The sequence below is a fragment of the Neofelis nebulosa genome, chromosome 16 (genome assembly GCF_028018385.1).
Source record: "Neofelis nebulosa isolate mNeoNeb1 chromosome 16, mNeoNeb1.pri, whole genome shotgun sequence".
Taxonomy (NCBI): Eukaryota; Metazoa; Chordata; class Mammalia; order Carnivora; family Felidae; genus Neofelis; species Neofelis nebulosa.
In genome coordinates, this window is record NC_080797.1 from 19,897,709 (window position 1) to 19,922,410 (window position 24,702).

The following is a 24,702-nucleotide window of genomic DNA, read 5'->3' on the forward strand; positions in this document are numbered from 1 at the left end:
GGAAAGTGCTAGAATAAGCATTAAGTGGAGTGACAGAGAGAGGAATCCCTGGTGTCGTGGTCTGGTTGCAATAACACTGGAAATATTGTTGTCTTTGATCAGGATAAGATAGTGCAGGAGAGGACCAGATCTGGGGAGAGAGTGTTTAGGGGGAAGTTGATAGACTTTGTTGTGTAGACCTGGTTGTGCATGACAATGCTGAGAAGCTGGCACAACCCAGGCAAGATGTTGGGCCCTGAACCTTGACCTGCTTCACTACCATTTCCAAGGTAAACTCATCCCAAATCCATCACGTCATGAGAATGAGCCACTCTGAGTTAAGATAGACTTTCCTCCTCACCTCCAGGCAAGGACCTTCCCCCATCCTGCACCTTGAAGAGACGCCCAGTCACCACTGTGAACCCAAAAGAGACAGCAGTAACTTGTGTTTGGCGGACCACCATCTTGTTACACAACCACCCCTCTATGGCACTGGCTGGAGAGGACAGGCCCAGCCTCAGCTTCACGTGTCCCCATTTTCTCATCAGTACCTCCAATCCCTGCATCCTCTTGTCCATTCTCAGTACTCTCCCCTGCAAGTCACAGCAGAGTGGACTTTCCAAAGAATAAAGTAAAAAGTGAGGTCCTCATGTTGGTGACAGCTGCTCCATGTCTATGTCTGGAGAACAGAGAAGCACAGCCTGAGGGATTTGTACCCTGGTTGGGAACCCAGAGTCAAAATGAGACCTTTTTTTAAAATTTTTATTTATTTTTGAGAGATAGTGTGTGAGCAGAGGAGGAACAGAGAGAGAGGGAGACACAGAATCTGAAGCAAGCTCCAGGCTCTGAGCCTGAGCTGTCAGCACAGAGCCCGAAGCAGGGCTTGAACTCTTGAACTGCAAGATTCAAGATTATGACCTGAGCCAAAGTCAGATGCTCAACCGACTGAGCCACTCAGGCACCCCAAAATGAGAACTTTGAAGGAATGTGAGGTCACAGTGCCAACCTGTGTGGCTAGAGGAGAGCAGGGGTCCCATGGGGGACTGTGGAAGTGCTTGGAGCTGCAGGTTGGGGGAGTCCTAACACCACTGTGGTCACCACTGATGGGTGCTCTGGCCTTTACCCCAGAGATGGTGCCTCCTGAGCACAAGGAAGTGATGTGTCACAAGGATGTGGGTGGCCCACTGAGGAGGAAATGCTCTGATGTGGCTCCGTAGTGTGGGGGTGAATGTGGATAGTGAGAGGAGCAGCTGTGGGCTGTGGAGAGGGATGGCAATCCCACGCCGGCCCTGGACCCGGATCGGGACCTGTCCACAGATTGAGAAGCATGCAGGGCACCAGGTCCTGGGCTCTGCACCAGCCCATGCTCTTCTGTCCCCAAGCTTCCTCCACCCTGACCAGTTCGAGTGACCATGGAAGAAGACTGTGGGGACCAAAGACAGACTGAACAAGGAACCAAAGAGGCCTAGGAAAGCAGAAGTGGGACGTGGAGACCAGACCTCCTGTGAGGAGGCTTGAAAGTGTTCCCCCTCAGGAGCCTGACATTGCTGTGGGTGACATCTGTGCCATAGAAATGACCCTGGGGAATGGGAGGGCATGGCTGCCTACAGCTCTACTCCTTCTACAGGTCCCAGGTGAGTGGGGCTGAGCCTGGGCAGGGAAGTCGGCCCTTGGTGGGAGGGAGGGCAGGGGGAGGTGGGGAGAGAGGGACCCAAGGGGAAGGAAGGAGGATGTGGGAGGGAGGAGGGAGAACAGAGAAAATTCCAGGAGTGGCCAGCCACTGCCTCAGCAGTGACCAGTAGGATTCAATGCATGAAGCAGGTGAATCTTGTCCACTGTCCTGGACTGAGCATCACCGATGAGAGGGAATCTGTGTCCACCATTAACGTCATTGTCACAGTCAGAAGTGATGTCTTGGAGCATCATGCGCACACGTGGGCACACACACACACACACACACACACACATACACACACACACACACACACACACCATGAACAGCCTCTCCTTGTCCACTCTGTGACATCCTCTCCCTTGGGTCTCAGGAAAGGACTGTCTCCTGCTAAGGCCTCCTCCAGATCCTGAGGGCCCTTGAGGGACCCAAGAGGCACCTTGACCCCAAAGCCCACTGACCCAGGCCCATCTGATGAGGGGCCCACACTTGGCTGTGTTTTCCAGGCTGTTCCTCTATAAGTGGCCCCACCTCCGTGACGGGCACTGTGGGGGGATCCCTGAGCTTGCAATGTTCATATGAAGAGCAATTAAGAGAAGGTTCCAAATACTGGTGCAAAAGGCCATGTTTTTGGAAAACTGTGGAGACCAAAGGGTCAAACAGAGAAGTGAGGAATGGCCGCGTGTCCATCAGGGACCATCCTGCAAGCCTCACCTTCACAGTGACCTTGGAGAACCTCACAGAGGATGATGCAGGAATATATCGGTGTGGGATCGATACATCATGGTTAGGAGGATACTTGCAAGACCCTGCCATCCACATTGTGGTGTCTGTGACCCCAGGTGAGCTGTACACACCCCTCCCCCAGCACCAGTACTAGGGCCCCTGAGACTGGGGCCGGTCACCCCGAACCTTCAGGAAAGTGGTGACACATAGGCTAGAAGAACAGGGAGAGGATGGGGCTGGTGACGTGGGACACCGGGGAGGTGTATGTATGTGCTCTTGTGGGCGTGTCCACATGTGTGTGTCTAGATGTATGTGCATTCATGTGTGCATGTGTTGTGTTGTCTGCACACTCACACAACACACCCCTGGCTGTCGTAGGTGCCTCTGTATGCCACACCCTGACATACTGTCAAGCCTAAAGCTCTCCCGGGAAGGGGGATGGGAGAGACCCCGAGTCTGAGGTCATCTGCCTTCCTGCCCTGACAAGAGTCCTGTCTACTCTAAAGGGACCCTAGTCTCCTCCTGGAATCTCTCTATCCTCCCAATGGGAAACAGGACCCCTCAGATATTTCTTCTTCACCCTTATAGGCTGCCCATGACCCTGGGGCCCTAGAGAACATCACTATGTCATGGATGGTTCCTGGGGCCCCAGCCTCACAGCTGTGATTTTCAAGGTCTGCAGCAACCTCGAGACGGCCCATGAATGAGCTCCAGACCCTGATCTGGAGCTTCTGTGACCATTTGGGAACCATCCTGCCCTCCAACTTGACCCTCCCCCTCTTCTTCTGGCACCTCGTCCCCACAGGAGGGAACCCAGAGAAACCCCTGAAATGGCTCCCCTCAGACAAAGGAGAAGGAGGAGAAAATGCGTTCTCAGGTCTTATGGTCCCAAATATACCGAATAAGTCTTCTTTAATAGAACCCTGTTTTTGTTTCCTAAGAACCAAATGAAGGTCATCCCTCTAAGTCTGTGGATTTTTATCTCGTGTTCTTATTCTGCTGTTGTCCCTGGTTCCTCTGTGGGAACTCTGAGGTCCTTCTTGTGGGTCTTAGTTTGTCTCTCATACATGAGGCATTTCCCTCCCATGCCCTCTGTTGGTTTCTACTCAACAGTGAGGAGCTGAGTGTCCACTGGCGTCCCTGGGGACCTGAGGCAAAGACCTTCTTCTCATTGGCTTTAAGACAGGCCACTTTCTATGGGGTCCACTGGGTGTGTGTCTGTCTCCCTAGATCGTTCTTTCTGGTCATTCCCTCCCCCAGAGAGGACTGTGCAAGGGCCGCCCAGGTTCGTAGGCCTGGCTGACAGTTCTGGGGGCTGAGTGCACTGAGGGCCAGGGTTTCCATCACTCATTGCAGACTCTGCTGAATGTGTTCTTTCGTGATCCTCACCCCAGACATCTCTCCTACAATCTCTACAGAGTAAACCTCACCCCATCCTCTGCCGGGGTGCACGTGGTGTGGCTGTGGCTGAGCCTGAAGCCATGTGTTCTGTCCATGCACTGGAATCTCTGAATGACCAGGACTCTGTGAGTCAGAACCACACAGTTGACCGAGTGGGAGACCCAGGGGGAGGGCGGCAGGCCTGATGTGTGCTTCCCTCTCAGGCTCCACTGAAGCCCCCAGCATCATGAGGTCCACCAGCCCCCCAGGCCTTCACAAGACACTGCCAGCACCCACGGGGAGCACTGCGATCCAACAAGAGACCCCCAGTCCCAGCCGACATCCTGGGTAAGAGGTTTTCATGGGGAGACTTATGACACCTGACTGATTTCTAGACCACACGGGGAGCTGAGGAATGAGGGTGCGTCTCTCTCAGCCCAGCACCCTCATTATTTACCAAGTCCACACCTAACTGTGAGGGTCCCACCTAGTGCCAGGCACTCTTCTGTGGATACAGCCCTGAGCCACTGAGACACATCCTGCTCTGACAAAAGTGGGGGGTGGGATTCACACAAGGACTAAGTCAACATGCTCATCATGATAAGTGCGTATTCATGATGAGTGCTTAGAAAAAATCCGTCAGAGGGGTCAGGGAGGGCACGTGTGGGAGGGGGACAGGCAAGTTATTTAATACACAACCACGAGGGAGAGGACATTTCACTGGGGACCTGCAGGATTTAGGGAGTCGCCACTCAGGTGTCTGCAGAAATGGGGCTCCAGGGAGAGGTAAGAGCAAGCATCAAGAGTTTTACAAAAGACACCTTCAGGGCTCGGCCCAGGCCAGGTGCTCTGGGGCCCGGTGGCCCTGCCCTGTGCCCCCTCCTTCCCCCGCCCCCCAAGCCCTGGCCAGAGTGGCATCCTGTTGAACACCAGGCCTCTGAGGGAGGCGAGAGCTGAGCCATGTCATCTGTCCCTGCTATCATCAGCCACTGAACCAGGTGCCACACAGGTGCCAGATGCTCATTGCGAATAAAGCTAACATCTCCGAGCCCTCGTGGGAGATACTGTTTACGGGAGAGCAGACACCAGACAAATAACCCTGATACTGATTTCTAGTCCACAGACAGGGTAACCCCCAATGCAGAAGGCTGAGGTAGAACCCTCTTCCTGGCCCAGGTCCCACGTCACTCCCTGGGGTCTCCCTCACATCACTCCAGGGGCCGGGCCCTTTTTCGTGTCCACCGTCCTGTCTCAAGGCCACCTGTTAGCCTGAGGGGTATGGGAGCAGTCTCTAGTGTGGGGCTGCCATGCCATGGACCCACCTGGGACTCATCTCCGCATGGGTTGTTGGGGCCTCAGGACATGGGCACAGGGACAGAAGGAAAGCGGAGGGTACCAGGGCCTCTCCCTGAGGATGTGGCTCACTGTCTGTCACTGTGTCCCCCACAGGTCCCTGCTCAGCAGCGTCAACTTCTTGCTCCTGGTCTTCCTGGAGGTGCCCCTGCTTCTAAGCATGCTCAGTGTGGTCCTCTGGGTGACCAGACCTCAGAGGGGCCCTGGGGGACGGGCGGAGTCAGCCTAATTATGAAGACCAGTAACACCTATTGCCCATTGATGATCTGTCCGGGAACACAGCGCCCCTCATGGATGGGAACGGCCTTCTGACCAATACATCCAGCTGTTGTCCACATTTCTATCAGAATACTCTGTATGGGAATGCAAGCTGGTGCAGCCACTCTGGAAAACAGTATGGAGGTTCCTCAAAAAACTAAAAATAGAACTACCCTACGACCCAGCAATTGCACTATTAGGCATTTATCCACAGGATACAGGTGTGCTGTTTCGAAGGGCACATGCACCCCCATGTTTATAGCAGCACTATCAACAATAGCCAAAGTATGGGAGGAGCCCAAATGTCCATCAATGGATTAATGGATAAAGATGTGGTATATATATGCAATGGAGTATTACTCGACAATCAGAAAAAATGAAATCTTGCCTTTGCAACTATGTGGATGGGACTAGAGGGTATTATGCTAAGCAAAATTAGTCAGAGAAAGACAAAAATCATATGACTTCACTCCTATGAGGACTTTAAGAAACAAAACAGATGGACATAAGGGAAAGGAAACAAAAATAATATAAAAACAGGGAGGGGGACAAAACAGAAGAGACTCATAAATATGGAGAACAAACTGAAGGTTATGGATTGTGGGAGGGGGAGGGGCTAAATGGGCAAAAGGCACTAAGGAATCTACTCCTGAAATCATTGTTGCACTATATGCCAACTAATTTGGATGTAAATTTAAAAAATTAAATTAAATTAAATTAAATTTAATTTAATTTAATTTAAAAAAAAGAATACTCTGTAAACTTTTTTGGTAACTTTTTTCTTGCAATGTATCATAGACACAAAAGAATGTATCCAATAAATGCATACTCTTTTTAAAATAATTTTTAATGTTTATTTATTTTTTAGAGAGACAGAATGTGAGGGAGGGAGGGAGGGTCAGAGAGAGAGGGAGACACAGAATCTGAAGCAGGCTCCAGACTTTGAGCTATGAGCACAAAGCCTGATGCAGGCCTTGGACCCACAAACCGTGAGATCATGACGTGTGTCGAAACCAGGAGTCAGGCGCTTAACCAACTGAGCCACTCAAGTGCCTCTCCAACATATTAAAAAAAAAAAAAAAAAAAAAAAACAAGCCAAATCACATTATAGAAGTTGTTATTTTTATTGTTGTTATTGAGTTGCATGAACTCTTTATATATTTGGTATATTAACCCCTTATCTGATATATGACTTGCAAATATTTTCTCCCATTCTTTTGGCTATCTTTTCATTTTATTGATTGTTTCTTTTGCTGTGCACAAGACTTTAATATGAGGGGCGCCTGGGTGGCTCAGTTGGTTAAGCATCCAACTCATCACGAACACGCACACTTATCTTGATGAGTGTGTTGACCTAGTCCTTATGTGAATCCCCCCACTTTTGTCAGAGCAGGATTGTGTTTCAGTGGCTCAGGGCTGTATCCACAGAAGAGTGCCTGGCACTTGGTGGGACCTTCACAGTTAGGTGTGGACCTGGTAAATAACGAGGGCGCAGGACCAAGAGAGACACACCCCATTCCTTAGCGCCACCACCCCCCCCCACCCCCGCCCTTGTGGTCTAGAAATCAGCCAGGTGTCATAAGTCTCTTGGTTTCAGCTCAGGTCCTGATATCACAGTTGATGAGTTCAAACCCCGAGTCAGGCTCTGTGCTAACAGTGTGGATCCTGCTTGGGATTCTGTTTCTCTCTCTCTCTCTGCTCCTCCCCCACTCACACGTGCTCTCTCTCAAAATAAATAAACATTTAAAAAACAAGCAAGTTTTTAATATTCAGCCCAGTCCTACTTATTATTAATTTTTGCTTTTGTTGCTTGTGTTTTTGATGTCATTTTGATGTCATTTCCAAAACTCTGTGCCAAGACCAACGTCAAGATGTTTTTTTTCCCCGTTCCCGCCTAAGAGTTTTACAGTTTCAGGTGTTACATTTAAGTCTGAATCAACATTTGGAGTCAGCATTTGTGAGGGGTCCAAGTCCGTTGTTCTGCACGTGGTTCTCCAATTTTCCCATCACCATTTCTTGAGCAGACTCTTCTTCCCCCCTTGGCCACTCTTGGCTCCCTTGTCAAAGGTTAGTTGGCTTTACATGTGGGGAGTTATTTGTGGGCTTTCAATTCCGATCTAGAGGTTTTTATGCCGGTACCATACTGTTTTGATTACTGTAGATTGGTAATATGCTGTGTGTCACTACAGGACTGAGCCTTCTTCTCTCAGCCCTTCCGAATGTGCCCCAGACCCCAGGACTTCCAGGAAGACCTTCTCTCTCCACAGCTGGCTCTGGACACCTGGGAAGAAATACCTTCATCTGTTCCCCAAAGTTGTTCTTCAAGGGGCACCCGGGTGGCTCAGTCAGTAAGCATCTAACCTTGGCTCAGGTCTTGATCTCATGGTCTGTGAGTTCAAGCCCCATGTCGGGCTCTGGGCCAACAGCTCAGAGCCTGGAGCCTGCTTCAGATTCTGTGTCCCCCTCTCCTGCTCACGCTGTGTCTCTGTCTCAGAAATAAAATAAACATTAAAAAAATTTTTTTTAAGTTTAAAAATTTTAAAAAAGGGAGGGGGATGTCTCAGTGGCTCAGTTTGTTGAGTGTCTGACTTCAGCTCAGGTGACAATCTTGCGTTGGGGGTTCAAGCCCCATGTCGAGCTCTGTGCTGACAGCTCAGAACCTGGAGCCTGCTTTGGATTCTGTGTCTTCCTCTCTTTCTGCCCCTCCCTTTCTTGTGCTCTGTCTCGCAAAAAATACAACAAACGTTAAAAAAAATTAAAAAAAAAAAAACAAAGCTGTTCTTTAAGAGTTTTAGCTACTGGGTTATAAATCAGGATCCCAATTAAATTAGGTCAGGTTAAGGCTAGAATTTGCTTTATTACTAATTAGAGAACCCAGTTCACCAGCCTTCTCTCAGCCTCCTGCCCTAGGCTTATTATGTCTGACTGCCTATCTAGCATCTAAAGCTTTACCCGGGGCACTAATAATAATGTAGAGTGCTAGCCCCATCCCAGGATTGTGTCCTCAAAACTTTGCATGCCTTTTCTCACTTAATTCCTATAACAACTCTTGCGAGCCCAGTTTACAGATACAAAAACTGAGGCTCAGAAAGGCTCAATAGGTTGCCTGTGGCCACACAGCTTGTAAGCGGTGCTTGGGGTTAAAGCCCAGGTCTGTCTGATCCTACAGCCTGCACTTTTATGCCCTTGGTTGTAATGCCTGAGCAAATGCATCTCTAAGTGCACCAAGGTTGCTCACCTGACACCTGAGTGGGAAGGAGGCTCTGCTCCCCGCTGCTGGGACCCACTGCTGTGGTAGAGAAATGTTTCTGGAGCTGACATGCAGGCTATTGTACCCCTTGGGCCCTAAGCCCAATGGGTCCGATGCATCCTGCTGAGACCCTTCTGCAGAAACACATCATCCTGCCCCTCCTCACTCTGCACAGCCCTGTCTCCTCTTTCCTACGTAGTGGGGACTTCCGTGCCCTGTGATCTGGCCCTTCTAAGAAATTGCACCCAGTTTGCTGAATAATTAAAAGCAGGAAATACTCTATAAAAGGAAGTGAATAGGTAAGAAACTCAAAGGCGGTCCAGTCAAACAAAGTGCAAGCTGGGGCTCCGGCAGAGCTCTGAGAGTCCAGCTGGGATCCGAGTGTGAGCTCCGGTTGTGGATCCAGAGGGACAAGGAGCCCGAGAGCCAGGACCATGCTGCTGTCGCTAGTTCTTCTTCTCAGCCTCCCAGGTGAGCTCGGCTGGGGCCCTGGGGACTTCGTACTATTAGGGCAGGGCAGGGGATGGATAGCGACCCCAGGCTGAAGGGGAAGTGTCATATCTGGAGAAATGAGAAGTGGCTCTTTTTCATTTATTCAGCAAAAGCATACTGGGGTCTTACTCTGTGCCAGGCATACACCAGGCCCTGAGGAAGTGAAGGGAAAAGGGAAACAGGGCTGGCCATTAAAAAGAGGACCCCATGGGATGCCTGGGTGGCTCAGTTGGTTAAGCGTCCGACTTTGGCTAGGTCATGATCTCATGGTTCGTGAGTTCGAGCCCCGCGTCGGGCTCTGTGCTGACGGCTCAGAGCCTGGAGCTGCTTCTGATTCTGTGTCTCCCTCTCTTTCTGCCCCTCCCCTGCTCATGCTCTGTCTCTCTCCCTCTCAAAAATAAATAAACATTAAAAAAAATTAAAAAGAGGACCATACAGACAGCATCCGTTTGATGAACCTTGAAGAAAGGGATCAGCCCTTCAAGCAGAGGAGGGAGAAGAGCATTCCAGGGAGAGGGGAGTGCTTGGCCAAGACATGGAGGCTTGAGAAAGGATGGGGCACTCGTGGGCTGAGGGCCCACAGTGGGCAGGGGGCCCATAGTGGGCAGGGGGCCATGGGGTGACTGGTTGGTCGTGAGGTTGGAAACACACAAGACAAGATTATGAAGGCCCTTGGAGGCCAGGCCTAGGAATCAAGCCTTTCAAAGAGAAAATTGCTCAGGAACCCAGGTGGGAGATGGGAGATGGGTTGTGTATCTTTTCCTCCTTGGAAAGCCACTGCACACCGAAAAGACATTAGGGGCAGTTCAGAGGTTTGCAGAACAGATGCTCTGTGTGTGGGTCACACAGTCTTCTCTCTGGGCCAGGAGACTGACCATCTGGCAAAAAAGACTGATCCACAGGGATCCCCCAAAAAGGGCATAGCTAGGGAGTGGGGAGACTGGAGTTCCAGTCCTGACAGGGGCATGTGACACGAGCAAGTCCCTCATTGCTCTAAGACCTGGATTTCTGGTGTGAATGAAAGTCCCTGAAGCCCTTCCTAGCTGTAATGTTGTGGGACCCTGTTATTCGGATCAGATATAAATAGATGAGGGCTGTGGTCATTCTCGAATTATTGCCACCATTGTTGATTTTATCAATGATGAGGAAGCCCATGATAATGCCTGCAGATGGGTGGGGAGGGCAGCAGCTTCTCTGTGACTTTTACGCTCCTTAGGCGGGACTCCAAATGTCCCAGAATTCCCAAAGAACAGCAATTCAGAATGCCTGCATCTCCCCCAGGACTCTACCTGTGCATTTGAGTTCAGAGACCCCCATCTGCTCCTCTCTTAATCCCAACATCCAGCTCAGCAGGAGGCCAAGGGTAAGGGTGAGCTGCCTGGGCTCCCACACACAACACACACACAGTGGAGTCAGATGCACACACCCCCATTCACATCTGTGCTCTCACACACTCATACAGAGTTAGACACACACTCACGTGCACACACAGGCTCACATACAATAAGCCACACACACTGTCTTCTCCCCCAGACGAAGGCTGAGAGGCACAGTGGCTGCTCTGACTTGGGCAGGCCGGGTGCCGCAGAGACAAGACAGGGTGTCCCTCATCCTCCTCCAACTCTGTGAGTTAATGAGGGAAGGGAGTGAAGTAGTCATTGATGCAAGAAAAGCCATCCCACTAGCAAATGGCCATTAGACACTCTGGGGTTACTTCTGTGAAACAAAGAATGAATGTGGATGGGCTGAGGTCAGAATGACCCAACTTCCAGTAGGACGTTCTTGTCTGTTCAGTTTTGTGGTCCTGCAGCAACCTAGAGGAGAAGGCAGGGTGCTGGCACAGATGGGTGCTCAGTAAGCATCTGCACGTAGAAGCAGAGAACCGCAGACCTGTAGCCCAGAAATTACTCTTTGGAGCCTGAGCTGGTGCAGTTGCAAGGGGACCCCAGCAGGGACACCTGCCCCATCATTGCAGGGCAAGGTGGGCTCAACCCCCTCTGCACATCGCACACCCACGTGAGCCCCTCTGCTCTGAGCCCTGCCCTTGGCTGCCTTTGGCCCATTTTGTGTCATTTGTCACTTGCTATCAACCCAGAGAGCAACTGTTTTCTCGATTTTGACACAAGACTATTCACCAAGGATTGTGCATATGGGGCAAACTTCCCTGAGGGATTGACATGAAGGGAGAGAATTTCCATCTCAGAGTCAGGGATAGGAAAAATGGAGATTCAAACAGTTTAGGGTTTGAAAACCCATCGGTCCCACTCCCGAGTCCTCCTCTGAGCTGACTGCTGTCCTTCCTTCACACCAACTCTCGACAAAACACAAAGACTTGATGAGTGGTTCTGCCCATCGCAGGCTGTGCTTATAAAAGCCTCCCACATATTTCTTTTTATTTTATTTTGTTTTTAAAAATTTCTTCATGTTTATTTACTTTTGAGAGACAGATACAGAGCACAAGCGGGGGAGGGACAGAGAGAGGGAGACACAGAATCCAAAGCAGACTCCAGGCTCTGAGTCATCAGCACAGAGCCCGACGCAGGGCTCGAACCCACAAATGGTGAGATCATGACCCGAGCGCAAGTCAGATGCTTAACCGACTGAGCCACCCAAGCGTGCTGCACATATTTCTTTTTAAAACAAGCCCAGTCACGTTATGAATGCTTTACTGACAGATTAAATTAACAAAGCTATGGTCAATGACACTTCGGTTTTGAAGGAGTGGCATCTCTCTTCCACTCTTCCATCTCTCTTCTTTGATTGTTGGCAAATACCATCTACAATGAGTCTTGGCTTTGGACTGTAGCTATATTGTTGATGTCTGACCATTTCTGCTGACTTTTTTTTAATACGTATTTATTTTTGAGAGAGAGAGAGAGAGAGGGCATGAGCGAGGGAGGAGCAGAGAGAGAGGGAGACACAGAATCTGAAGCAGGCTCCAGGCTCTGAGCTGTCAACACAGAGCCTGATGCAGGGCTCAAACCCACTAACCATGAGATCATGACCAGACACTTAACCAACTGAGCCACCCAGGTGCCCTTTCTGCTGACTCTTGCATTTGATTTTAATTTACATCATTGGTGTCCCTTAGCAACCTTTTTCCTAATTGAGTTCTTCTGCTTATTACCATTTTTTCTTAGTTGTTTTGTTAGTGATGTTGTAAACATTCTCACGTAATAGAAATGTATGATTTAGAAAGTGACATTCTGGGGGCGCCTGGGTGGCTCAGTTGGTTAAGTGTCCGACTTCAGCTCAGGTCATGATCTCATGGTTCGTGGGTTTGAGCCCCGCATCGGGCTCTGTGCTGACAGAACCCAGAGCCTGGAGCCTGCTTCGGGTTCTGTGTCTCCCTCTCTCTGTGTCCCTCCCCTGCTCATATTCTGTCTGTCTCTCTCTCTCAAAAATAAATAAACTTAAAAAAAAGGGAAGTGAAATTCTGCCCTCCACCCCAATTTCAGCACTGACCACTGATAAAAGTTTACAACAACTATTGTCCTGTGTTTTTTTCCTACACATGCCAGAATCGAATGATTCTGTCCAAAGATCTTGATGTCCAGGTTCTTTGTAAAAACAATCAAACTTGGGACACCTGGGTGGCTCAGTCAGTTGAGCATCCAACTTCAACTCAGGTCATGATCTCACCATTCGTGGGTTCGAGCCCCACATTACTCTCTGTGCTGACAGCTCAGAGTCTGGAGCCTGCTTCGGATTCTGTGTCTCCCTCTCTCTCTCTGCCCCTCCCCTGCTCACACTCTGTCTTTGTCTCTCCCATCTACATAGATATAGATGTAGATGTACACTGAGTCTGTCTGTGTCCCTCTCTCTCAAAATCTCTGCTCCTCAGTGTCCTAGTGAGGGAGACAGTGAGAGAGGCTGGTAATGGTAACAAAATACCAGTGCAGCATCCAGGTTCCTATAAAGGCATGGGAGCCATGGGACGAAGCAGTTCTGGTTGGGAAAGGGAACAAGGTGACCAGTAGGCAGGCTGGGCTTGGAGAAGGGTTTCCAGATGGAAGAAAGGATGTGAGCAGTGACATGGCCCCTGAGAAGGGTCAGAGAAGAAAAAATTGGGGGCATCAGGCTATAAGGTCCAGTGGAGGCAGGGAGGGGTAGGAAACAGTGGTGGACAGAGAACTTGGATCTAAATGGAAGAAAGAAAAAAATTGAATGCCCAACTAAAGAGTTTTAAATCATCCTGAGACAGTGGCAAGTGGTTGCAGAAGAGGTCATGAGATCTGCTCATGACAAGTGCTGCTGAGGACGGGATGGGGACAGTTTTAGCACATGACTCCAGCAGTGATATGCAGAAGGCACTGGAGAAGGGGGTGCAGTGGAGAAATCTTGCTGGATACCACAGCCATGATCTAGGCACCAGATGAGCTCCCTGACCTGGTGACAGTCTCTCACTGGTGAGGCAAACTCCGAAAGATGGTCTGCGGTTTGACATGTACCCGAGTGTTACAACAACCTGCAGAATGGAAAGTACCACAGCCATTTTGCAAACCAAGAAGCAATACCCAGGGAAGTTAAGTAGCTTGCCCAAGATTTCCCAAGTAGCGTGCGGTAGACGTGTCTTTCTGTGTCCACATTCACTCTCTTTCTGCCGTGTCATGCTGTCATCACGAACGGAGGGGAGGAAAGAAGAGAATCATTTTGAGAAACATTTTTGAGGCAGAGTTGACTAACTTGTTTACCAACCAGTTGTAGAGGGAAAAGGGAAGGACAGGACTAATGAAGATGCCAAGATCTCCTTCAAGTGCGTTAGTGGCGCAATTGGTTTTTTTTTTTAATTTTTTAATGTTTATTTTTGAAAGAGAGAGAGAAGCAGAGTATGAGTGGGGTGGGGGGGTGGGCAGAGAGAGAGGGAGACACAGAATCTGAAGCAGGTTCCTGGCTCTGAGCTGTCAGCACAGAACCCAGTGTGGGGCTGGAACTCACGAACCATGAGATCATGACCCAAACCAAAGTCGGACACTTAACCAACTGAGCCACCAAGGCTCCCTGAAACACAGTTGGTTTGAAAAGCATAGATAGAGCTCATTCTACTGATGGAATACTACTTTTATTTCCAAAGGCTGCTGTAACAAATTACCACAAACTTAGTGGCTTGAAATGACAACATTTACTATCTTGCAGTTCTGAAAGTCAGAAGTCCAAAATAGTCTGACTGGCTGAAATCAAGTTGTAGGCAAAGCTGGAGTCCCTCCAGAGGTCCTGGAGAAGAATCCTCTTTCTCACCTTGTTCAGCTTTGAGAGGCTGCCTACATTCTTTGGCTTATGATCCTTTTGTCTTCCCTCAAAGCCGGCAATGTAGCATCTTCCGATCTCCCCCTGACTCTGACACCCTCGTTTTCATCTTATAAGGACCTTGGTGATGACCTCAGACCCAACTGAATAATGCAGGATAATCACCCTACCTCAAGGCTGATAACTTAATCACATATGCAAATTCCCTTTGGCCCTGTAAGGTGACATATTCACACATTCTTAGAATTAGGACATCAACGTCTTTGGTGGGGCATAATTCTGCCAACCACAAATGCAAACCTCAAGTGACTTAAAATAGCATCAGGGAGAAGGTTCGAGGTGTGAAGAGGTTCACCTTCCTGGTACCACAGACCTGACTCCTTCTGCCCCATGCAGACGCCCCCACCTCCCTGGCCTGGCCCTGAGGCTCTCCATCTAAGACAGTCAGGAGAGGCTTCCATTGTGTTCCTCTGCTTCTCTGTGATTGTTCATGTCCATGTGACCAAGGCACAAGTGATCATTGCCAAGGACAAAGAGTGTCTGTCCAGCCACATATGGTCAGCTTAGCTGGCTCAGTCCCCAGAGCAGAAGAATACCCTTTGCACTTGTGCTTGTCCTTAACCCGTCCCACTCCCAGTTGACCTTTGCTAGCATGCTATGTGAGCCCTCCACTAGAAAAAAGAAATACTGAAGAAGACCAAGTTCCAGGTGGATTTAGTTCTGTGACTATTGATTTTGAGGTAGAGATGTATAGTGTGTGTCTGGAAATGGTAGACTGGAGCTAAGGGGAGAATTTGGGCCACAAACATGGGATTTGGGGGACCATCAGCATATTGACAGTAACTGAAATCATAGAAATGGAGAATCCCTCCATGGGGGTGTAATAAAGCGGGACAACATGAGACCTGGAGAGGGGACCCTGGGCTACTGCCAAGGTGTTCTCAGACTGGATCACACTGACTCACAAGAACTGACTTGGGGCCTCTCTTTCGAGCTGTGTGGCCAGTGACATTGCCTCGATTGTCTGAAACCAGCCAGGGTGGGAATAGTTACATTACAGAAATTGGAAAAATGTTACAGACAGAGATTTTCTCCCCCAGAGGCCTAGTTGTTAAGTATTTATTTACCAACACACCACTGTCTGCACCAAGATTTAAAGAGGGAAGAAGAGAAATCAGCAGAGGCCTCTGAGATGAGCAGTCAGAGAAAGAAGAGGTTAAATGAGGGCTGAGTTGAGACCAGGAAAGACAGTGTCAGAGGTTTGGGAGTTTTGTTGCTGTGAGCAGGGCCCATGAGATGAGGGACCCAAGAGGCCGGGACATTGTCACCAAGAGAGCTGACAGGGAAGCTGGATGGAGGAGGTGGATGTTCAGGGTGAGCCAGGGCGTGGTCCAGAAGGCGAGGACCCTGGATCAGTCCTTGGACACCAGCCTGGGGCCACTTGAGCCCATGGAGCTCAGGTAGCAGAAGATGTATCTTGGGATTCTGTCTTCTAGGTTGCCTCTCCATCCAAGGCCCAGAGTCCGTGAGGGGCTTAGAGGGCGGATCTGTGACTGTGCGGTGTGACTATAAACCAAGATGGGATACCTACAGGAAGTGGTGGTGTCGTGGAGCATACTGGGAGTTGTGCAGGATCCTCATTCAAACCACAGGATCACAGCTAGAAGTGAAGGGAGACCGTGTGTCCATTGGGGACAACCAGAGTCACCACTTCCTCACAGTGACCATGGAGAAAGTCAGGCAAGATGACACAGACACTTACTGGTGCGGCATCAGCAAGAGTGGACCTGACCTCGGGGCACCTATCAGAGTGACCATTGAGCCAGGTGAGAACTTTCTCATGTACACAGTGAGGCCCTCATGCTCAGGACAGAAAGATTGAGGTTCCTCCTGCCCAAGGGCAGAAGGAAAATAGTTGAGTGCCTGAGAACAGCGTCTCCATCACCATCTGAGGTTCCCTGAGGCATCCAGTTGATGCAGGGCAGGGCTGGCCAGCATTGGGGTGGGAGTGGGGACGTGGACCCCACCTTCAATGCCCACAGCCCAGGCCTGCTTTCCTGTGGACCAGAAAGCCCTGGCAGCCCCACATTCTCCCATCAGAGTTCTGGCTTGACCTTGGATGCCCGCAGACATTACTCTAGGAAATGGTCACTCTCTGACAGTCACACTCCAGACCCGCGATTACACAGAGAGGAGAAGGGGAGACACCTGGGGAAGCCCAGAGGGCCCCAGCACTGAACCCCAGGAGCTTGGCCAATCCATAGTGGCTGTGGGACCCCAGTCACTCTCTTCTCTATTTTTTCCTGGCTGCATAAGAGGGAGCAGGGAGTTAGAGGGACCCAGAAAGGGGCTGGTGTAACAGTGGATGCTTTAAGGCAAAAGGGAGGCTTTGACCATTAAGCTAATGTCACGGGACCCCTCTGGCAGTCCTGGGGTCTCCTCAGGCCTGGGACTCAACTAAAAAAACAGGTCATGGTGACTCAGGAATCCATGACCAAGTAGGCCACCATAAATCGTCTTCATAGTGCATAAGTTAAACATGAAGATGTTTAACTTATTACAACCATTGCTCACGAATGAACCAGAATGTGCCCTCTGGTTCACCAGTCCTCCAAAGTCCTCCTCCTCCTTATCACCCAAATAACTGGGGCACCTCACTTCCGGAACCACCTGTCCTCGAGCCCAGCTCAGGCCCCACTTGAGAGAAAAGACCAGGGACCTGCCCCCAGCAAAGAGTCCCACCTAAGAGGGATAAGCGGAGAGAAGGTGGAAAGATTTATCTCTCTCCCCCCAAGCAAGTACAGTGCTTCTTCTTATTTCGTTTTTATTTCTTCTTGTCACACTTTAAAGTGATGGAAAGCAACTATGCTGCAATTCTGAAGACTCAGCAGCAAGGGAGAAGCATGGGGACTGTATCCAGAGACGCAATGCCCAGTGCAGGGGCAGGGCAGCTCCTGGGGAGGGCTAGCAGGGCACTAGCCGCGCACGAGTGCCCTGTCTGTGCCCATAACTTGTGACTGACTCTGCCCGTGTCTAGAGGGAACACTTCTGACCACCTTGGCGAGCATGCTATCCAGGAGAACCACCAATGGCCGTGCAGGGGTATCGTCTGTCTCCTACAGCAGGTGAGTGGCTGCCGTCCTTACTCATCCCTACTTGGGGCTTCTCCTACTCTGCTTCTGTGCCCTCACATGATGCCAGAGCCGCCACAGCCAAGGTCAAGGCCCAAAGTGCCCCCCTCCATTGCTCCTGCCCATCTTACTCCTCACCCCCGTCTCCCCATGCCAGCCCTCCCCGGGAAGCCACTCTGTAGAATCTTTTTCTCTATAAATATCATCTGCCCATTTAGTTGTCAACAAAAAAAGCCTGATGACCTAGTGCGTGCCACTACATAGCGAAGTCACAGAAGCAGGCACACAGCCTGTTGTGAGGGACCCTACTGTGCCAAGAGGCACTCTGGGAAAGGGGAGCCACAAAAGGGGCGATTAGAAAGGAACACGAGCCCCTGGGGCACCTGGGTGGCTCAGTCAGTTAAGCATCAGACTTTGGCTCAGATCGTGATCTCGTGGTTCGTGTGCTGACAGCTCAGAGCTTGGAGCCTGCTTCGCATTCTGTTTCCCTCTTCTCTCTGCCCTTCCCTGCTCTAGCTCTGTGTGTGTCTCTCTCAAAAAATAAATGTTAAAAAAATTTTTAATAAAGAAAAAAGAAAGGAAGGTGGACCCAGAACAAAGAAAAACCAAAAAGTTGAAGTTACTTCTGAGATGCCCTTGTGGTTGGGCCATTAAGGTTCACGGCAGCCTTCAGAGTAGGGCTGCGGGGTTTGGCCAGAGTAGGGTCACAGGCTTGGCCAGGCTGGCTAGTGCCCACTGTGTCAGGGAAGTAAGCGTGACAGTGCCTGGGGTGCCTGGGGCCTGACGGCTCTGTCCCCTCTTGCAGGAACCGCTACATCCTTCTGGTGTTCGTGAAGGTGCCCATCTTGCTCATACTGGTTGGTGTTGTCCTTTGGTTGAAGGGCCTCAGTAACGACAGTCTGTCTACATGAACTTGTCCTTGATCTTCTCACCAAAGACACAGCCGCTCAGAAAGACGGATGAACAGAACCTTCTGACCCCTGGACCCCATTTCCAGAGGAGACGTGGGCTGTGGAAGAAATACCTCTGAGTCCTTAGGACGCGGTGACTGAGGCTGGGTGTGCTAAGGTGAAGCCGGGCACCCTCCTTGCTCGGCACAGCTCAGGGACAGAGCTCAGGGCCCTCCTGGGGAGTCAGGGGGTGCCAGAGAGCCAGCACCTGTTCCATTCCTGCAGGCAGCAAATGCCCCTGCCCCATGGGGCTCATGGTCAGAGCTGCTGGCCTGGAGCCCAAGCCCTGTCCTCCCTGACACCAGCTCAGCACACTTTATGTCCAGACTTCTGGTTTATAGGGTTGTTTCTTAAGTCAGGTTGGGTTCGGATGACTTGTGCCCATGAGAACCCTGACAGATGCCCGTGTGCACACACACACACACACACACACACACACACAGATGGTGGGGTCCTGGTTCTGGGGCATCACCCCTCTACCCTGGGAGGACACCGCTCTGACAGCCGAGCAGAAGAGGGACCAGGAGTCTCTTTGGGCCTAGCTCCAGTGCCGGCCTTCCTTCACCTCCACCCCCCATCTTCTTCCTCTGTCCTGGCTCCCCAGGGCTCCCTGCCCCTCACCCCTCCAGGCCTGGGGCTTCCTGGGTGCTGCCTCTGTTCCTCAGGGCTGCTGGGCCTCAGAAACTACCTCAAGGTTGGGGAGGGCATTCAGGAAAACTGTCTGAGGGAAGTGATGTTGCCTCTCCTAAATGATGATGTGTAAATAATCTTAATAATTAATTTGTTTAAATAATCTTAATGATTAAAAATGTCTAAGATAGGGTGCCTGGCTGGCTCAGTCAGTGGAGTGTGCAACTCTTGATCTCAGGGTTGTGAGTTCAAGCCCCATGCTGGTTGTAGAGATTACTTAAAAATAAAATGGATGCCTGGGTGGCTCAGTCGGTTAAGCGTCCAACTTCAGCTCAGGTCACGATCTCACGGTCTGTGAGTTCGAGCCCCGCGTCGGGCTCTGGGCTGGTGGCTCAGAGCCTGGAGCCTGCTTCCGATTCTGTGTCTCCCTCTCTCTCTGCCCCTCCCCCATTCCTGCTCTGTCTCTCTCTGTCTCAAAAATAAATAAACGTTAAAAAATAAAATGGTGAAGGGGCACCTGGGTAGCTCAGTTGGTTAAGCATCTGACTCTTGGTTTCAGTTCAGGTCATGATCTCACAGTTTGTGAGTCTGAGCCTCACGTCAGGCTCTGTGCTGACAGTGCGGAGTCTGGTTGGGATTCTCATTCTCTCTCCCTCTCTCTCTCTCTCTCTGCTTTACCCATGCACTCTCTCTCTCAAAATAAATAAATAAACAAAAAAATATATCCACCATCAGCAAATTTCAAATATACTGCACAGTATTATTAACTATAGTCTTCATACTATACATTAGAGCCCAGAATTTATCTTGAAACTAAAAGTTTGTGCCCTCTGAGCAACATCTCACCATTTTCCCCATGCCCCAGCTCTTGGTTCTATGAGGAATATTTCCCTCTGAACACCTAGGGGACTTGTCCACCCTGCCCTTTGTCCTAATAAGTAGGCCCTGGTTCTCAGCCTCAGGAGGCCACGGGAAGATGCCTCACCAGTGGGTAAAGGAGAAGCGAATTCCTGTGCCCAGCCTGGAAGCTGGGAAAAACCCCCACCCACTGGGAAGCTATAGGTGCCTTCCCTTTGCCCTTCAGCCAATGAAAAACCTTCTCCCACTTGATGCTTGGTTTGGAGCTCTGGTCAGTGGTGGGCCTGAAATTCCACTGTGCCCAGAGAAGACAGACTTTGAGTCAGACTAAGACCCACTGAGTCACTCTTTTGGGGACCAAGGTCCACAGTCCACCAGCTCCAAAGGTCCGCCTTTGTGAAAACTTCCCTGGATCCAGCCTCCTCAAGATGCAACCAGATTCAGGTGACAACCAGCTCTTGGGGGGCAAGGCCAGCTGGCCCAAAAGGGTACAAGTCTACTGACAGTTGCTGCCCTGATGCCAGCTTTTCGCATAGTGTCTTACTGTTGATATTCAACAACCTCTATGTCTTTGTGAAGATTCTGTGGTTGGATTGCTACTCTCAGAACTTCATCCAAGAGAATGCATTGGAGTAGGCATCTGTTGTCTGTCCTGAACACCTCCCCCCCACCACACACACACACACACACACACACACACACACACATATATTTCTGGGAACCCCTTTGGTTCCCATGAAAACTGTCAAGCAAAACTTGTCTCTTACACCCACTGTCCAGGGTACAGAGAAAGACAGAAATTATAAATTAGGTACTGGGGCCGGGGAGCATTTTCCAGCAAATGTGTTTCCACTAGGAGCCGGGTGCCAAGGCCCCCATGCCCTTAAACAGCTCTAGACTGGCACAGTTCCTCATGTGTTCACTTTAGCACGTGTTGTAACCCAGAGTTAGCAGAGACAGAGAAGTGGAGAGCACAGGGACACATTGCTCTTCTAAGAAGGAAACACGGCTGGGGTGCCTAGGGGGCTCAGTCAGTTCAGAGCCTGACTCTTGATTTTGGCTCAGCTCATGATCTCATGGTTTGTGGGTTTGAGCCCTGCATCAGTCTCTGCTGGCATTGTGGAGTTGCTTGGGATTCTCTCCCTCTCTCTCTCTCTCTCTCTCTCTCTTCTCTCTCTCTCTGCCTCTCCCTCTCCCTCTCTCTCTCAGAATAAAAAATAAACTTAACAATGTATATATTTTGAGGCACCTGGGTGGCTCAGTCTAGTTAGGCATCTGACTTTGGCTCGGGTCATGATCTTGGGAATCGTGAGTTCGAACCCCGTGTGAGGCTCTGTGCTAACAGCTCAGCGCCTGGAGGCTGCTTCGGATTCTGTGTCTCATTCTCTCTCTGCCTCTTAAAAATAAATAAACTTTAACAAAATTTAAAAAAAACAATATATGTATCTATATTTTAAAAGTATTTTAGAAAAAAAGAAAGAAACACAACTTCTCCTTCCCCATGAGTCTCCTTCTCGTGGGTCCTTACTTCTTTTTTTTTTTTCTCTCTCTCTCTCTGGAGGGTCTGTACTTCTGAGCAGCTTTGCAACCACAGAGGAAGTTCACCAAGAACAGGGTGAAGCTGGTCAGGGCAGGAGAAGCTGTGGCAGCCCCACCCAGAAAGGACACCACAGTGGGAAGAGCCCTGCCAGCACCTGGGGCATTGGGTTTGTTCTGTTTGATGCCAGATATGTCCTGAATGGTGTTTTCTTTTCTTCCTTTTTTTCCCAGTATTTTTCAATGCTTATTTATTTTTGAGAGAGAGAGAGAGAGAGAGAGAGAGAGAGAGACATTGCACAGCAGGGGAGGGACAGAGAGAGAGGGAGACAGAGAATCCGAAACAGGCTCCAAGCTCTGAGCTGTCAGCACAGAGCCTGACGTGGAGCTTGAACTCACGAACCATGAGATCATGACCTGAGTCAAAGTCAGATGCTTAACCGACCGAGCCACCCAGGTACCCCCTGAATGATATTTTCTTAACCAATGAGGCTAAAGGATTAAGTTTCTAGCACTTTCCCTGCCTGGCCTCTGAAGCATCTCTCCCTACAGCTCACCGGTCTGGCTTGTTCAACCTGCTTTGGGCTTCCAGATCCTCATGGCTGGTCTCCTTATGTGCCCCCTGGGCCCCAGCCTGGCTGTCTGGGAGTCAAGTCTCCACCCAGAATGGGGTCCAGATTCAGCCCCAACAGCTCTCCTGGGCTCCTCCTTAACCCATGCCGTGGAGGCTAACAGCGAAGAGGCCTGGGGGCTGGGCTTCCTCTGGGCACCACTGTCTCATCTCATCTTGCTGGAAGGGACTCTGAATTCCTCCACCCCAGGTCCTAATTTGCTGGTCATCTTTCTTCAAATCTTTTCTTAGCTTAGGAACATCAGACCCACAGCCCCCTGCCCACGTCCTGCTCTGCCAGCTCCAACGGAGTTCATGAATCACCCTTGAATCTGTGCAGCCCCAAGACTGGGGCCAACTCATCATGGCCAGGACAGAAGGTGTTCTGAGGGTGGAGGTCAGCCTCAGTCCCCGAGAGATGGGACCACCGTGCAGTGGGGAGCTGCAAAGATGACTTTGGGGGAATGAGGGCCAAGGCTACTGTTCCCGCTGAAAACATGGGTCTGGGGCCAGGTCTGATCCTCACGCCCTCATTTATTCATCCACTCATTCATTCATTCATTCATACATTCAACAAATGCAACTAAATTACGTACTGACTCCAGGCACCGTTTTCTGGGCACATTGACTATTGTATGAATGAAGGGAGCCCCCCCGGATGTCTCCTCCTGTACATTTGTCTTGAAATGCAAGAACCTGACCTCATATCAATTGCCCCCCTTTTATCACTGAATAGAAAGGTTTCAGGTGACAAGGTAAATCATGGGTTCTCCTCTGGCAGCCACCATTGGAGATGATTTAGAAAGCACAGCTTGGGATTCAAACAGTAATGAGATACTACTACCCACCTACTAGAATAGCCAAAATCCAAAACATCCACAACACTAAATGCTGGTGATGGTGTGGAGCTATAGGAACCCTCGTTCATTGCTGGCAGGAATGCACATGGATTTTTATAGCAGTCTTATTCTCTTTTGTTTTCGATATTTATTTATTTATTTATTTATTTTGAGAGAGACAGAGACAGCATGAGTGGGGGAGGGGCAGAGAGAGGGAGAAAGAGAGGGTCCCAAGCAGGCTCTGTGTTGCCAGCACAGAGCCTGACATGGGGCTCGAACCCTCGAAACTGTGAGATCATGACCTGAACCGAAACTGAGAGTCAAACACCCAGGAGCCCCAGTAAGTCTCAAATTCTAAAGCAACTATGGAGGCCGCCCCTCCTTCCTCTGGCTGACCCTGACCCTCCTCTGGAGTGGGACCCAGCCTCACTTGCCCCCAGGCTCCTGGGTCTCCCTCCACCTTTGAGGAGCTCTGAGGGGTGACACAGACCACATCTGATTCCCAAAGCTTCTGTCACTGGAACCCTCAGCACATCATCTAGGATACCAGAAACACTAGCCGCGTCATCAGCCAGTCATCTGGTATACCCACTCACCGGGTCTGCCACTTGCAACAAGAAAATAAGAAGCTAGAGGAGGCTGCATTTAGAATGAACCAGAAGCTTACCAACAGGTTTTAACAAGTTACCAAGAAATGTCGACCAGGATAAGAGGGAAGGAAGACAACTCTAGTTCAGGCACAATGAATAACAGATACCTGAAGACAGGAAGTTGGGAGGGAGACACCATAGGGTGATGGTTAACATGATGGCATCTGAAACTGGACAGACCTGAGTTCACGCCCCAGCTCTGTTGTTTCCTTGCCTGCCATCTCGGACCTTTTGCTTTCACTAACCATCAATTTCCTCACCTAGAAAATGGGGATGACCACAGATCCTGTCTCACAAAGCAATCATGACCACGGGGATTAAAGAACACCCTGCAGGCCAAGCGTTAGCTCAGAGCTCTCAGTCCACTCTTGGAAGTGCTTGGGGAAGTCAGTGAGAAACCAGGACCACTCAGGCTCTTTGAGACATCTTTCCAGGCAGATGAGAGAGGAGACCCAGAAGTTCTGGGCGATGGGACAGCTCCCTCAGGACACTAGCTCCTCACAGAAGACACAAAGTAACACTAAATTACCTGAAAGCAGACCAGAAAGGACCTGGAAAGGGACTCATAAAAAAGTTTATCTGGTTTGGCAGGTAAAGCAAAGTACATTAAAAAAAAATTCTTCTTGGGAATGCAAGCTGGTGCAGCCACTCTGGAAAACAGTATGGATGTTCCTCAAAAAACTAAAAATAGAACTACCCTACGACCCAGCAATTGCACTACTAGGCCTTTATCCATGGGATACAGTGTGCTATTTCAGAGGGACACATGCACCCCCATGTTTATGGCAGCACTATCAATAACGAAAGTATGGAAAGGGCCCAAATGTCCATCAAGGGACGAATAGATAAAGAAGATGTGGTGTATACACACACACACACACACACACACACACACACACACAATGGAGTATTACTCGGCAATCAAAAAGAATGAAATCTTTCCATTTGCAACTACATGGATGGAACTGAAGGGTATTATGCTAAGAGAAATTAGTCAGAGAAAGACAAAAATCATGACCTCACTCCTATGAGGACTTTAAGAGACAGAACAGATGAACATAAGGGAAGGGAAACAAAAATAATATAAGAACAGGGAGGGGGACAAAACAGAAGAGACTCATAAATATGGAGAACAAACTGA

The 24,702-nt window shown here is 49.9% G+C and overlaps 3 protein-coding genes across 5 annotated transcripts in view; 2 read left to right on the forward strand and 1 right to left on the reverse strand.

Annotated features, from left to right (window-relative positions):
- The first annotated feature begins 1,170 nt into the window (after nt 1-1,170).
- Nucleotides 1,171-6,053, forward strand: CD300C (CD300c molecule). The gene is made up of 4 exons (XM_058703729.1): nt 1,171-1,613; nt 2,158-2,493; nt 3,982-4,105; nt 5,207-6,053. Exons 1-4 carry the CDS (start codon nt 1,553-1,555, stop codon nt 5,337-5,339), a joined length of 654 nt encoding a protein of 217 aa, XP_058559712.1. The 5' UTR covers nt 1,171-1,552; the 3' UTR covers nt 5,340-6,053.
- A 415-nt stretch (nt 6,054-6,468) lies between these two features.
- The window catches only part of CD300A (CD300a molecule), a 51,175-nt gene continuing 32,941 nt past the window's right edge, over nt 6,469-24,702 (reverse strand). Inside the window, exon 8 of the mRNA XM_058704494.1 lies at nt 6,469-7,853. Within this exon, the coding sequence (XP_058560477.1) occupies nt 7,815-7,853 (39 nt within the window). The 3' untranslated portion in view covers nt 6,469-7,814. The remainder of the gene's footprint in view (nt 7,854-24,702) is intronic.
- CD300LB (CD300 molecule like family member b) lies at nt 8,814-24,678 on the forward strand. Of its 3 annotated transcripts, none has more exons than XM_058704498.1 (4): nt 8,814-9,089; nt 15,854-16,183; nt 17,395-17,482; nt 22,325-24,678. In XM_058704498.1, exons 1-4 carry the CDS (start codon nt 9,053-9,055, stop codon nt 22,389-22,391), a joined length of 522 nt encoding a protein of 173 aa, XP_058560481.1. In that variant the 5' UTR covers nt 8,814-9,052; the 3' UTR covers nt 22,392-24,678. The 3 variants fall into 3 exon arrangements, 2 of the variants coding, with proteins under 2 accessions (XP_058560481.1, XP_058560480.1); XR_009255185.1 differs by lacking the exon at nt 22,325-24,678 and adding an exon at nt 18,294-18,354 and having other exon boundaries at nt 8,824-9,089; nt 17,208-17,482; XM_058704497.1 differs by having other exon boundaries at nt 8,841-9,089; nt 18,294-24,678.

Bases quoted from the DNA above. Each gene is read 5' to 3' on its own strand.
- CD300LB (XM_058704497.1), top strand. From the start codon at position 9,053: ATGCTGCTGTCGCTAGTTCTTCTTCTCAGCCTCCCAG. The intron at 9,090-15,853 runs GTGAGCTCGGCT...TCTGTCTTCTAG, and splicing joins TCTTCTTCTCAGCCTCCCAG to GTTGCCTCTCCATCCAAGGC. The intron at 16,184-17,394 runs GTGAGAACTTTC...GCCCGTGTCTAG, and splicing joins CAGAGTGACCATTGAGCCAG to AGGGAACACTTCTGACCACC.
- CD300C (XM_058703729.1), top strand. From the start codon at position 1,553: ATGACCCTGGGGAATGGGAGGGCATGGCTGCCTACAGCTCTACTCCTT. The intron at 1,614-2,157 runs GTGAGTGGGGCT...TGTGTTTTCCAG, and splicing joins ACTCCTTCTACAGGTCCCAG to GCTGTTCCTCTATAAGTGGC. The intron at 4,106-5,206 runs GTAAGAGGTTTT...TGTCCCCCACAG, and splicing joins AGTCCCAGCCGACATCCTGG to GTCCCTGCTCAGCAGCGTCA.